The 13,703-nt window shown below is 42.9% G+C and overlaps 1 protein-coding gene across 4 annotated transcripts in view; it reads right to left on the minus strand.

The window, feature by feature from the left end:
* SSBP3 (single stranded DNA binding protein 3) overlaps positions 1-13,703 on the minus strand; it is a 135,909-nt gene that overhangs the window by 19,396 nt on the left and 102,810 nt on the right. For 2 of the 4 annotated variants that reach the window (XM_045027171.1, XM_045027172.1), the window contains exons 6-7: positions 1,913-1,993; positions 1,151-1,210 (exon numbers count right to left, since the gene is read on the minus strand). In XM_045027171.1, the coding sequence (XP_044883106.1) occupies positions 1,151-1,210; positions 1,913-1,993 (141 nt within the window). The remainder of the gene's footprint in view (positions 1-1,150; positions 1,211-1,912; positions 1,994-13,703) is intronic. The other 2 variants (XM_045027173.1, XM_045027174.1) reach the window with 1 other exon arrangement.

Below are 13,703 nucleotides of genomic sequence, written 5' to 3' on the forward strand. Positions count from 1 at the left end.
GAGAATCCTCCAGCAAGTGACCCTTGCCCCACGCTGCAGAGGAAGGTGAAAAAGCCCCCAGGGCCTCTGCCAATCTGCCCTGGAGGAAAATTCCTTCCTGATCCCAAATATAGTGATCAGCTAAACCCTGAGCATGTGGGCAAGATTCACCAGCCAGACACCCAGGAAAGAATCTGTAGTAACTCAGATCCTACCCCATCTAACATCCCATCACAGGCCACTGGGCATATTTACCGCTAATAGTCAAAGCAATTAACTGCCATAATTAGGCTATCCCATCATACCATCCCCTCCATAAACTTATCAAGCTCATTCTTGAAGCCAAATATGTCTTTTGCCCCCACTGCTGCCCTTGGAAGGCTATTCCAGAACTTCACTCCTCTGATGGTTAGAAACCTTCACCTAATTTCAAGTCTAAACTTCCTGGTGGCCAGTTTATATCCATTTGTTCTTGTGTCCACATTGGTACTGAGCTTAAATAATTCCTCTCCCTCTCTGGTATAACTATATGAACAAAACCCCATTTTCTTTTAAGCTGCCATAAGGAAGAGGATAAACAACTAAAATTTAACCCTGCAGCTGATCTAAGTGTTCTGGTGGACCAGTTTTCTAACAGCAGGATTATATGCATCACTTTGATTTTTAAAGATTCCAGGGAAAATTTACATTTTTACGCTAGCTTTGTTGTAAACCATCATCAGTCGCACAGCAAAACTTTGTTTACATCAGCTGAAATCATGGGAGACAGTCAGGGAAAAACCAAGAAGTTGTGCGATTATAAAGGAGAACTCAGAACTGCGTACTACACGGAAACTCTCTTGATAGTGAAGAAGCTATTGGCAGTGGAGAGAACACACTTCCTATGCCAGGTCCTGCTATTTACTACATTTATGTGATTGCGTTTCTACCAGCAAATGGTTTCTTGAGATTCAATGCATTACAAACCCCTGATGGAAAAAGAGGAGAAAACGTTTTGATGGAATTTGTTAATCGGTGAGTTAATGTTATTTGAATGACAGATACCACAAAGTCACCTAAGAATATAAGAAACCTTCAGCTCTGTGGAAGTCTGTTTTTCCCCCACTGCCAAAAAAATTTCAGTTTAAAATCCCCAACTTAACTCAGGTAACAGATGAAGGAAATACAATACCTGGTTTCCCATTCTGATGGGGGGCCGGGGACCTCCTGCATATCGCGGTGACATAAAAGGCTGTAATTACATGAAATTAGTTCAATGACAGGATGCACTCACAGCATGGAGATAAAGAGAATTACTACATTCCATACAGACTCTGGTTACAATCTACACAGTTTTCTGGAGAAATCTTTTTTTTTTTTTAAATAAGTTGGTAAAAACAGATCTTCACACTCCATTTTAGTATTTTTCACAGATTTATTTTTGTTGGCGAGACTGTTTAACATACTTGGAGAGTACTATATAAGGCTGCTAAAATTAGTGCATGGGAGACCCTGACCATTAGACACTTTCCAAGTGAAAAAGAAAATTGGTAAATGAAGCAAAAAAACCCCAATACCAAGAACCAAAAGCCAACCACTGAAACCATATATTCATATCAGTGCTATGAATGCAATTTAAAAACACACAAATTAACAAAGTCCTCACACTATCATAGCTATGTATATTTGAAACTTACGAATGGACTTTCTAATCCATTGTCAACTGAACATACAAAATCAAAAGGAAACAAACATTTCATATTGGCGCTGGCATGATGCTGGAAGAATAAATTTGAGGATCAGATCCCCAGCTGGCGTAAATCAGCGAAGCTCCATGAGGATCAAAGGAGCTCTGCTGATTCACATCAGCTGACAATCAAACCCAACAAGCTTAAAGAGCAAAATAGAATGCAAGCCCCGTTATCAGTGCCCTACATATTTCTAGTGTCTTTACCTGACTGTGGGGTCCCATCATGCTGTTAGGATTGTGAGGTGGAGGCTGTGCGTGTGGCGAGGGCTGAGAACCAGGTGGTCCCTGTGAGGTCAGACAGTAGAAGGAGGTTATAGATTAGCACATGAAAGCGCAGAAAGAGCTAAAAAGGATTTATTGGTGGATCTGTTTGTAGGGAAGCCAGTCTTGTTTTAGCTGAGTTTCTATTCATTTGTAACTGAAGAACAACGAATAATGATATATGCAAAAAAATAGGACATCTGTCAAAGCACACCAGCAACGTTACAGTAAATGGTTCAGAACTCAACCAGTCTGCAATGACAAATACATTTGGATACACTTTGAAAGTGTGCGTATGGAGAGAAAAAAAAAGTCTTCTCCACTACCCTCCCACACCTTCCTGAAGGTAGGAGACACCTTAAAAGGCTTCCTTTTGCTTTGTGGGTCAATGGTTAATACAAGGTATTAAAAATAGTGTAGAGGCAAAGATCTTGTTTAGAAGCACATCCCATGTTTGTGCCAGATACTTTTGAAGCTGAAGCCTAGGTTTAGCTCCAATAAATGGATGGCACAACTCCAATCCATTTCTACATGCAGGGCTGTGTTGTTACCCTTAAAGATCCAATATCCTTCCCCAAGACGAATGACCTAATGATGCAAGTAAAGTTTCTTTTGAGTAAAGCGATACTAAACATGTCTGGGGGAAAAAAGAAAGATTAGTTCATGTAGCTTTTAACACCACAAGACAGCAGTTTCTGACATTTTTGGGTAGAACACCAATTTTTTTTCCCTTTAAAGCATGAAAAGAAAGTTTGTTTGGAAAATGTGAGCTCTGAGCAAGAATACATTGATGCATGTTAATGTAAAAAAAAAAAAAATCGAGTCCAAGAACTTGTAATTGGTATAGAAAGCAAATAAGCCTTGTAAGTATGTTATGTGAAGCAGCCACACACTTCAGTAAAAGCACAGCAGCAGATGTTCTATACCTGCCACGTTACTAATTTCAACAAGTGTTCGCCTTCTAGCTGCTGCCAGCAATGGCATGGTTTGTTACCATGAGCAATTTTCTTAATTAACAGACATTAATTAGCCATTTAGCAATTTTGCAAGCATTTGTTTAGCAGCTTTCCTAAACATGAATACCACTGTGATAATGGTACTGATTAGAGGGGTCCCCTAATTAACAGTACAGGGAAGGAAAATTGAAATCACATAAATTAAAAAGGGAGGGGAAGTTAATGAAGGCAGGACATTTGCACCTGCAAATCTTTTGTACTACAGAAACTTGAGTGCACCATAAATAAGTAATAGGAATTTTTTTTTAAAGTGTTACACAGAAAGACAGCCACGAAGATTAAAACAGAACCGCTCTCTGTCAATCTTCCATGTTTAGTTTATATGCTCATATAAATTAATCTCTGTTGCATTAACAGGATATACATAACTAGTCCTACCTTGTAATTTATAACTAGTACAGTAAGACAAGACTAGTTCTCTTGCCTCTCCTAGAGTCATTATTCTGGGCAGAAGTCATAACTCAGAGTTGCAATGTCCTGCTATGTCCCACCACCACTTTAAAAAGACCCTCTGAATGTTTCCCCCTGCTGGTATGTTTGCAGAACTGGCATGCTCCCCCAGAGAAATCCTTCCAAAGCAGAGAAGACAAAGCTAGAATCATTGCAATTTGAATGCCAATCATTTTGTTTATTTCACTGGGACATTTCAGGGCTTTTTAACATTCTCCTCCCTGAACTGAAAGAGGAGAAAATCCCATAATAAATCAAATATCTACTGAATACCAACTAGACAAGCACAGGGAATGGGGTCTGTCCAGAGTAGTGGATCTCACTAGGAGAAATCAGTCACATGCAAAAACGATAAATAAATCTAATTTTGCCTTTCTTCCGTGATGGATCCACTACGCTAGACAGAAGTCAGACCTCAAGGGAAGCTGCCAGTATGACCACCACCCACCATCCACATGGGGAAAGTAAATTAGGCCCTGGATCTTGCAACTGACAACATGCAGGTGGACTGTTGAGCCTGTAAAGAACTCCTGTGAAGTCCACCCACATGCCGTGAATTGCAGAATTGGAGCTTAGTGAGCAAGTACAAAAACAACAGTCACTACCAATAAAAGAAAAAGGTGATTGTGGGTCAAATGAAAGACACCGCAGAGAAACCCTTGCTAGTTAAAACTGCCTCAAGATTAAAGAGATCCTTTATGATGTACATTCAGGTAGCTCTAAGCTCAAAAATGGCCATTTCCCATAAGAAGTATTTTCTCTCTCTATTTATAGATTACACACCACTCCCTCTTCATCCTGAAACATACACAGAACAGAGAGACAGGCATGTTGCCCAAAGACTGTATCCAAAGAGAAAAGACCAACTCAGTTTTGTAAGGCTCTGGGGAAAGAAGGAATTGACCACAAGTTGGGAAGAAACTTACAAGACTGCTAACAGGGCTGATGTTTCTCCATCCAATACCTTGCATCTCTGGCAGAACGAACCCCAATCTTTATAGCATTTCCTGGTGTGCTGATTCATCTATCTGGGGAATGGGATCGTTCGATTGCTGTGGCAAAGCAAAGACCGTAGCCGCTTCCATGAGACAGCCCAACCCCACGAGCAAGGCGTTACACCTTCCTCCGCAGATGAGAAGGGTTCAGCCAGAAATGATTGCCCAGACCGCTCCCTGAGAATGGAAGTGCATTTCTAAGTGGCATAAAGGCTCATGACTGATAGTTCCTTTTCCTACTGACTGCTTTAGGGGGAGCTCAGTGTTCTAAGCCAGGCATAGACTAGGGCTGTCATGCAAACCCGCCCAGCCAGAGTGTTGTAACTATAGGTCTACAAAAACACAATAAAGGAACCCTGCTTGCTTAACCCTCTGACCAAACTGAAAGGCGATCTGGAGAGTCAGGAAACAGACACCAAGGATGACTGTTTGAAAGGCACATTAGTAAGGGCCAATTGCACCACTTAAAAAGATTCTGGTTCCCCGGGTGACCTAACCAGGAGGCAACTGGTAGCTACAGCTACACATAGTGACAGATATCAGGATGCAACCAATGACTTCAGCAGGGGAGAGAGTGTGGCACAGTGATGAGACTAACCTCAATGAGCACCTTCTCGGACCTTGTGCAAAAAGCCTTCTTAGGGGATCCTGAGATCACTCCTGGGGAAAAGGAGAGGCATCGTGTGTTGAGGGCTCACTGACGCCAGAATCTGTATGTAAGGCTATGGCTACATTAGCGCTTCAAAGCGCTCCCGCGGCAGTGCTCCCGCGGCAGCGCTTTGAAGTGCTAAGTGTAGTCAAAGCCCCAGCGCTGGGAGAAAGCTCTCCCAGCGCTGTCCGTACTCCAGCTCCCTGTGGGGAATAACGGACAGCGCTGGGAGCCGCGCTCCCAGCGCTGGGGCTTTGACTACACTGGCGCTTTGTAGCGCCGCAATTTGCAGCGCTGCAGAGGGTGTTTTTTCACACCCTGCTGCAGCGCTGCAAATTTGCAAGTGTAGCCATACCCTAACTCAGTAAGTCCAAGAAAGCACCAGGAGCTGAGATCAGGAAGCATCAAGGAACCACAATACACCAGGGCTTGCTCTATCCGGAAGAACACACAGTTTGATGCTGGACTCCCTGTGAGGGAGTCTCTGCCCCTTACTGGAACATGCCTGCAGGCTCTGCGGCTGGATTCAGGCTCTGCAGGGGGAGCAGACCGGCAGTGTTCTGCTGCTGTCCCCAAGGGAGTTGCAACCCATCTGCCAGCAAAGCAGGGGGGGCGCGCTGGCTTGCAGGAAAGGCTGTTACTGAAGGGGATACAGGCCAGCGCCCAGTGTGAAGACTGCCTTGCTGAACGCCCCCCCAAAGCATCCAGCACAGCAGGAGGCAGTGCAGACCTGGTGGTGTGCCAATAGGGCAGAAAGTGCTTGGGGAATCCTTTGGTGCTCAGAAGCACCTGCACTCCAAATTAAGAACCCTGCACTGAACATGCCAGGAAGGGTGGGGCACTACTCTTCATTAAAGTGCTTCCATGAAGCTTCTCTCCATTCCAAGAAGCCAAGCTGGGGTGAGGGAATTGCCAGGGGAAAAATACAAAAAACAGTTAAGTGAGAGCAGCACGGTCACCACTCTGCTAGATTGGCCAGAATACCCAAGAATTATGGGCTCCCAGGCAGAGCAGAGGGCTTATCCCAAGAGCAATATAGCTTCAGTAACAGTATTGCTAAACCACCCTCTCCCACCAGCTGACACACCCTGGAGAATTACCAAACTGAGCAGATACGATTCCTTTGTATTGGTGCTTAATCTGGAAATGGCAAGTGTCTATGTAAACCTAATGGTCTCACACACGAGTTACTTGGGTTGGTTGCATATCTAGGGGCTTTCAAGGTTTTCACTGTCTCTGGGGTATGGCACGTTGTTGCAGAAAGAAATGGAGATATAAACCTGGCACTACCTTCAGGGGAGCCTTAGCAGTAATATCTCCGACACCAGGTATTCTGCTGCTCTGACGGGAACAGAGTAAGAAGAGTATGACGACATACGACGGCTTTCCCTACCACTAGGATGTACTGCTTCTTCTGTGTTCGGGGAGAGACCAATGAAAGTCATTAATGTTTACATTTAAGCTGCTTTTTAAAATAAGGCTAAAAGATGGATTTCTCATTTTGCCATGCATCTCAGTAACGCCTTCTGCCTTTATCTGAAATGGACTTCAGTTTCAGAGCAGAATGGTCTGTTAATCACACACAGCATCAGAGGGATAAAAAAGTAAAGATCATTATTCCTAAAAGCATCATTAGGGAACTGCTGCAGGAAATCCAGTGGCTTCCCCAAAATGTGAGCATCTCCTTTTGGAAAAAAGGAATCAAGGTAGCTAGCGATGTTTAGTTAACAACTTTCAAGAAACTTCTAGCCAGTTAACACACATGCCCAAATGGTCAGTGGCATCCCTCCAAAAAGAGAAAGATCTCGGAAAAGAATGGGGACTAGTCAATGTCCTGCCTGAACACTGGATTTCGATAGAATCAGCGACACCCTGTCTGTGGTTGAAGCTGTTTCCGGCAAGAATATTTCAGCATGGGTTCAATGACTGCGTGGAGAAGGACAAGAAGTGGCATAGGAGAACAGCACTGCTGGAGCTGTGCAGAGAACAGTAATGCACAGCAAGAGTTTCAAACACACCTGTCATTAAATTGCCCTGACAAATAAAGCTTCACTTTCATCACAGCAGAGTTAAACACCCACAACACAGCCATGAATCAGCTTCTGCCAAAGAACAGTTTTCCATATACCAGTGTGCAGATTGGTGTGGTTAAGATACATTTAGGGCATTGTTGTAAAGCAGATTGAAATTTTGGAGCTATGATTAAAGCTTTAAGACCAGGAAATCTATTTCACTGAATAAGTGATTCAGAGTAAAACATCAGCAATTTGACAGAGAATGAATGCCCCACCCAGCCTTCGAATTCGAAGTGCGTCTTGGGGTTTTGCCACTGAAATGCACCAAATGTGGACGTGGTGCTTGCTTTCCCTCTTAAGACGCTCTCTACACCGTCTAACAAGCTTAGTTACCATCTGGTTTAGAAGGCGTTAGGTGAGGGCACAGACTGCTTACAGTTGTGTTTGAGAAGTTTCAGGTACCATTTAAACCCCACTTAGAAAAGGAGTTAGACTCTCAGATATTTGAAAACATATATGTCTTGGTCTGGAATTGGCCATTGCTTGGGACTTTCATCTTTTGACCCTTCCGTTCCTAATGGAACGGATGCGTGAAGGTATATTCAGCTCACACTCAACTAGCACCGGCTTCTTCCCTGGTGAAGTGTTGCATGAAAACAATCATCTGGGACAAAGCAGCGGAGGTTAAAAGCGACACTTGCATGCATGAAGCAAGCACGCTGTCTGAGAAGCATGTCACCCTTCCCCATGCACACATTACATGGAAGAGCATTAGAGCGATTCTGCCCTAACTGCCGGTGTTAATTAAAGGGGAGAGATCAATCTCTGCTCTTAAGTAAGACTGATCAGCAAGTAGATCATTGCAATTCACAACAGCACATCTCCTCTGAATTCCGCCAAAGAAAAAACTGGTCTTGGAATGGGATCTGTCTGCACACTTCCAAACAGACCGTCCTTTTTTCCTGGTACAAGTTGCTTAATCTCCAGAAAGTTCACAGTTTGCCAAAATACAGCTCAGCGTAAAGAGCAGCAGCGGTTAATTGAGTCCTTTCCAAGAAACTCCAAATCTTCTCCCTTCCCCCCGGCCCCCTCCGCTCCACAATAGACAGACAGACAGTAATGGCCCCGTGCAAGCTGCAAGCACGCGAGAAATTGTAACATACTCCCAGGAAATTCAAGACTTTGTGAAACATTTTGTTGGCAAACAGCACACGGCAGTAAATCAAATCCTCATGGCTGCATTATTCTTCAATAGTAATGCTCATGACAGCTACTTCTGGATAATGTAACTGCAGATGTACAGTTTATGCAAACATCTCAGCAAACGCTGCATGCTCTTTCAACTTACGCTGCATGCTCTTTCAACTTGTTATGCAGCCTGGGAGGAGCTGGATGTTTTCAAACAGCAACAACAACAAGCATCTGAAAATGTTAGCTACTTCCTGTCTGCTACCCTGAGGCCACTAAATCCATTGTGCTCAAATTAAACTGCAGCCTTCCATTCTATTTTCTTCTGCTCTCCCACATCCCAATCCCTTCCAGCTTTTACAGCACAGCTTAAGATTCATTTCGTACCTCTTATTCAAAAAAAAAAAAAGGCAGAACCTCTGGATGTTGTTATCTCTAAATATTTGCAGATGTTCTACAACCAAGGAGAACTGCATTTCAACCAAGTGTGCCTGTTGGATATTTATTTTCCTCTTTTTTAAGAAAAGAAAAAACTCCAAGACAATTGTTCTTTTGGTTATAAATCTATCAGTGAACTCATATGACTGATCACAATGGTTCAGAAACATGGAATGCTTTATGGAGCCAATTCATCGTCTCCTATTGGGGAACCAACACTTCTATTAGGATGTTCAACATACATTACCTAACTTGTCTAACTGGATGGTGCCACGCGCCCACAAAAAAAATCCTTTTTTTTTTAAAAAATGCTTGTTCAGGTACAAGTCTAATTATCAGGGATTTCATTCCGTATTAAGAGGAAAAAACAAGTGCTTCTGAGCAAGTGAGAGCTGATCTTTGTAATTATTTCAGTATCTCTTTTAGATGGTTTAGCCCAGTATTTCCCAAACTTGTGAAAGCTGAGCCCCTTTTCAGAAAAGTTAAACCCATTTTCCCTCCCAGCAGCCCTACTCTGGCTAGTTCTTTGGGTCATCCCCACTTTGAGATGGGTTGGGGTAGATGTTCTGAACATAATTCCTATTCTTTCTACGTAATAGCTCAGTGGTTTGAGCATTGGCCTGCTAAACCCAGGCTTGAGAGTTCAATCCTAGAGGGGGCCACTTAGGGATCTGGGGCAAAACTCTGTCTGGGAATCGGTCCTGCTTTGAGCAGAGGGTTGGACTAGATGACCTCCTGAGGTCCCTTCCAACCCTGATATTCTATGATTCTATAATTACTATTCACTGCTCATCAAAGTATGTTGACATTTGACACAGCATCTGACTTAGCACCCAATGAAACAAATGGGACAGTCTGCAACTCAGACATCATTTCAAGTTCTCTGTAGAGATCTGCTTGAGTCTACATCACTTATGCTCAATTCACATTTTGAAAGTTTTCTTCACAACCATAACAGCTAGAAACGTGTTTTTTTTTTTAAATGAAAGATGAGACTTCAGGAAACAACCTGTCCCAGTCTCCGTCCACTTTGGGAAACAATGGTTTAACTCATTGCTTGATAAAAGTAGTTTCATCTTCTCTCAGGTACTTCTGAAAGACGTACCACAGTGGTCTGGGAAGACAATTATAGGTTCCCGTAGGTGTTCTGGTCCATTTCTGTCAGCACAGCTCATTACAGTGGCCTTAACTAGATAGACTATGAGAAATATGTTTCTTTTAGCGACAAATCTATGCCAATAGAGAATAGAAGTGTTTTGTTGTTGCTGATGAGCTTATTTCCACTCTGTCTTTCATGAACTCAACTTCTCAACCTGGGGTATGTCCAGCCTACCTGCCAGATCGGTGGGTAGTGATCGATCTATCAGGGATCGATCTATCACGTCTCATCTAGATGAGATATATCAATCCCCGAACGCGCTCCAGTCGACAACAGAACTCCACCAGGGCGAGTGGTGGAAGCGGAGTCAACGGGGGAGCCGTGGCCGTTGATCCTGCACCGTAAGGATGGGAGGTAAGTTGAAATAAGATACGTCGACTTCAGCTATGCTATTCCTGTAGCTGAAGTTGCGAATCTTACATTGACCCCTCCACCCCCCACCCCAATGTAGACCAGGCTTTTTTTGTAAAATATTAAACATGGAAAATTGCACAAGCAATCACTGGTGGGGGGGGGGGTGCGTGAATTTGTTTCAAGAGTAATTTAGCACAAATGGATCATGTTTTATAAGCTGCGTACTTTCAGATAATGGGTTTTTTTTATTTTTAAAAACATTTTTAAGTACCTCTGGGGGTGGGGAGAATAATGAAGAATGGTATAACAAGGTAAAGTATCAACACAACAAGTTATCTACAATTTATACTTTGCTAAAGGAATGTATCCCACGTTCTAAATGATATTTCTCTACGTACACATTCCAACATAAAAGAGGTCACCCAAAATGTAATTTACCATCATTATAGAGAGGTCTGAAATTGTATATTTGATTGGGTAGAAAATAGAACCTAGCCCCCTTTTGAAAAGATCAAATTTTAAGATGCCAACTCAGAAAATTAAATCACTAATAAATTCTTTATTAGAGAAACTCTGGAATCCTTCAAAATAAGTGCAGGAATGTATCAAAGAACCTTCAACCATTCTATCAGAAAACACTGCAGAGATTAAAGAGGCATTTTCCATAACAGCAGATACCATCATTTCCCCTTACTTTAGAACTCCACAGTTAATCACGACAACATTAGCAGTAGGTGAGATGCATATTAAAGGCATCAGGCTTGCTGGCCAAAGGATTAATGCTCGACTTTAACTCAAGCCATATATGCAATAGTCAGGAATGCAACCGCATTTTACAGTCCGAACGACAGGAAACTTTAAAAAAAAAAACAAACCCTGTCCTGCAGCAGCAGCATGATTAATCACTTACTCAGGTTCAGGATACAGGGCTTTGGCAGCAGCTGCACAAAATTAGCAAGCCATACCTCAATTACTAGGAAACTCAAATGGCTGACCTATGGGCATCTGAAATGACGACTCTTACCTGCAAGTTTGGATTTAGTATCCCATACACTGCTGAACAGCTTGGTTACTCTCCCTGCTCAGGATAAGTGGCAATCAAGCAGGACCAATCCTGCTTTGGAGCACTGTCAAACACCCATCCTTCCCCATAGCTGTGATGTTCCAGAACCATAAATTAAGAGGAGGAAGAGCCCAACTATAGGCCACCAAGTCCATCCTCCTGACATGATTACCCGCTCCAGTCCCTTACGTATACTGTGGGTTTGTGCACTGATTTTAAATGTTTCAAATAATAAGAGCTTTCCTCACTGCCCTTGGGAGACTATACCACAGGGCTAGAGGCTGCATTCCCAACTGTAAAGCTGACCATGCTCAGAAATGTTTAAACCTGCTGTAGTTTTGTAGCAGCTGGGGTGTCACTTTTATAATAATGCTGTTATGGAAAAATATTTTAATAATAATATTAATAGTCCTTAAGTGCCTGACTTTCAATGGGACAAAGGCTCCTAAATCATTTCTGAAAATGTGTAGATCAATTGGGTAGACAGATCTGGGTTCAGATGTTAAGAGGAGAGGAATTATTTAAGATGGTGCTAAGGGTAGATATAATTTCTCCCCTACTTTAAAACTCTACAGCTATGTGGCTGTATTCCTGACTATTAAGGGTATATGGTTTGAGTGCGACAGTAGAGCATTAGTTCTCTGGATAGCAAGCCTGATGACTTCAATTTTCTCTCACCTACTGCTAAGTCACTTTTGAAAACTGAACTTTGGTTCCTAAATCACTATGGTACTTTTGAAAGTTTATCCTGAGAGCCAGTTTAAGTTTGTCTCTACATTTCATCCCACCACTCCTAGTATAAACCTTAAATAGACTCCTTCCTGGCATCAACAGTTTCAAGCATCTCCTTAACTCAACAATACTTACTTATTCTTTTAACCAATTGTTCTGTTTCCCCAAATCAAACTCCAGCAGCTATAAGTTACAGACCACATGAGCTTTTTTTTTGGGGGGGGGGGGGAGAGTTCTAAAAGAAAAAACTTTCAATAACTCCTTATCTCCCTCTCCATATCCTCACTCCCCAAAACAGTCACCCAACTATGAAGTGATCTGCAGGGGGCCCTCAGAACTGGCAAAGCGAAGCAGAAACTAAGTTTACTGACAGGTAAGAATCTCATTGAATGAGATTGTCTTTACAACAATGCTCTTAAAAAAAAATACCCACTACACAAGGATTTAGTGACAGTAAGAAATAGGTCCTTACTGTCTGAAGAGCTCTACAACTTACTGCTGCACCTAGGGGAGAAGAGTCTAAACCTGCAACCCTTTGTGAATGCCAGAAGAGACCACTCTGCAAACCTCCTCTTTGCCAACACTCAGGTTACACTTCACGTCTCATGAGCTCTATTCTTCTGGGTGCAGGGAATTCTTTCTAGAACAGTCTTCTCCTATACACTTCCTGGTCCTTAGCTAACTTGAATTTCAAAGGCTTACATTCCTTCCCACACAACCAAGCTTATCAAAAGATTTCCATCTCTCTTGTCCTCATGAGAGCTTTTTAGCACTCTTAGAATATCCAGCACCCCCAACCCCCTACAGTCCAACTGTGACTAGGTCAGAACAACAGTTTGAGGGAGGAGTCTTGCAACCCAGTTCAAATGAAAGGAGCACATGACCCTTTGGCATAAATAATGGAAGGAAAGCCCACCGTTTCCCTGTAAGAACCCAAATACAGCCCTCTGGAGAGTTCCCAAGCTGGCAGCCTGGGCATGCAAAGGCAGACAACACCGTTTAGAAAGACAGATGGCAGAAGGTGCTTAAAGGACAATGAAGTTGCAATGTGAAGAAACAAAGGACAAAACAGGACAATAATTCTTTACGCTGGTTCAAATTAATACCACCATCAGGAGGAGAGATCCTGCCAGAAAAGAGACTCTTTTCCCCATCTGATGGCTTCGCGAGGTCAAGAGCTTTCATTTTAAGGGGTATCTGAAAGCCAACCAACATGTGAATCCGCCTGGAAACTAACTGAAATGCCAGAGGAGGCCAACAAAGCCCACTTCATCTGCAAGGAACCACCAAGGGGAGAATCTATTCGAAATCCCATCATATGCCAGGGAAGGCACAGGAAAACATAGTAACCAGTTCCAAATATGGGAATGAGTCCCTTGTGGAACAGATCTGGCAAGTTCTCACCAATCCAAATACTAGGGCAATGTTGATACACCCACTGTGAATGCTTCCGCATGCACACACCACTCCCTGGGAAAAACTTTCTGCCTGCCATGAGGTACTGATTTTCTGCCCAGTTTGGTAGAAAGCAACTCATCTCACTCCAAAACAACTGGACCCCTGGTTCTCCTGGCCAATACTGTTGGCACCTGTATTGTGGAGATGAGTTTGCCATGACAACCTACTGTTGCAGAAGATTGGTCTGGAGAGCTCCAGACCACTCTTGTTGTGAATA

The sequence above is a fragment of the Mauremys mutica genome, chromosome 8 (assembly GCF_020497125.1).
Source record: "Mauremys mutica isolate MM-2020 ecotype Southern chromosome 8, ASM2049712v1, whole genome shotgun sequence".
Taxonomy (NCBI): Eukaryota; Metazoa; Chordata; order Testudines; family Geoemydidae; genus Mauremys; species Mauremys mutica.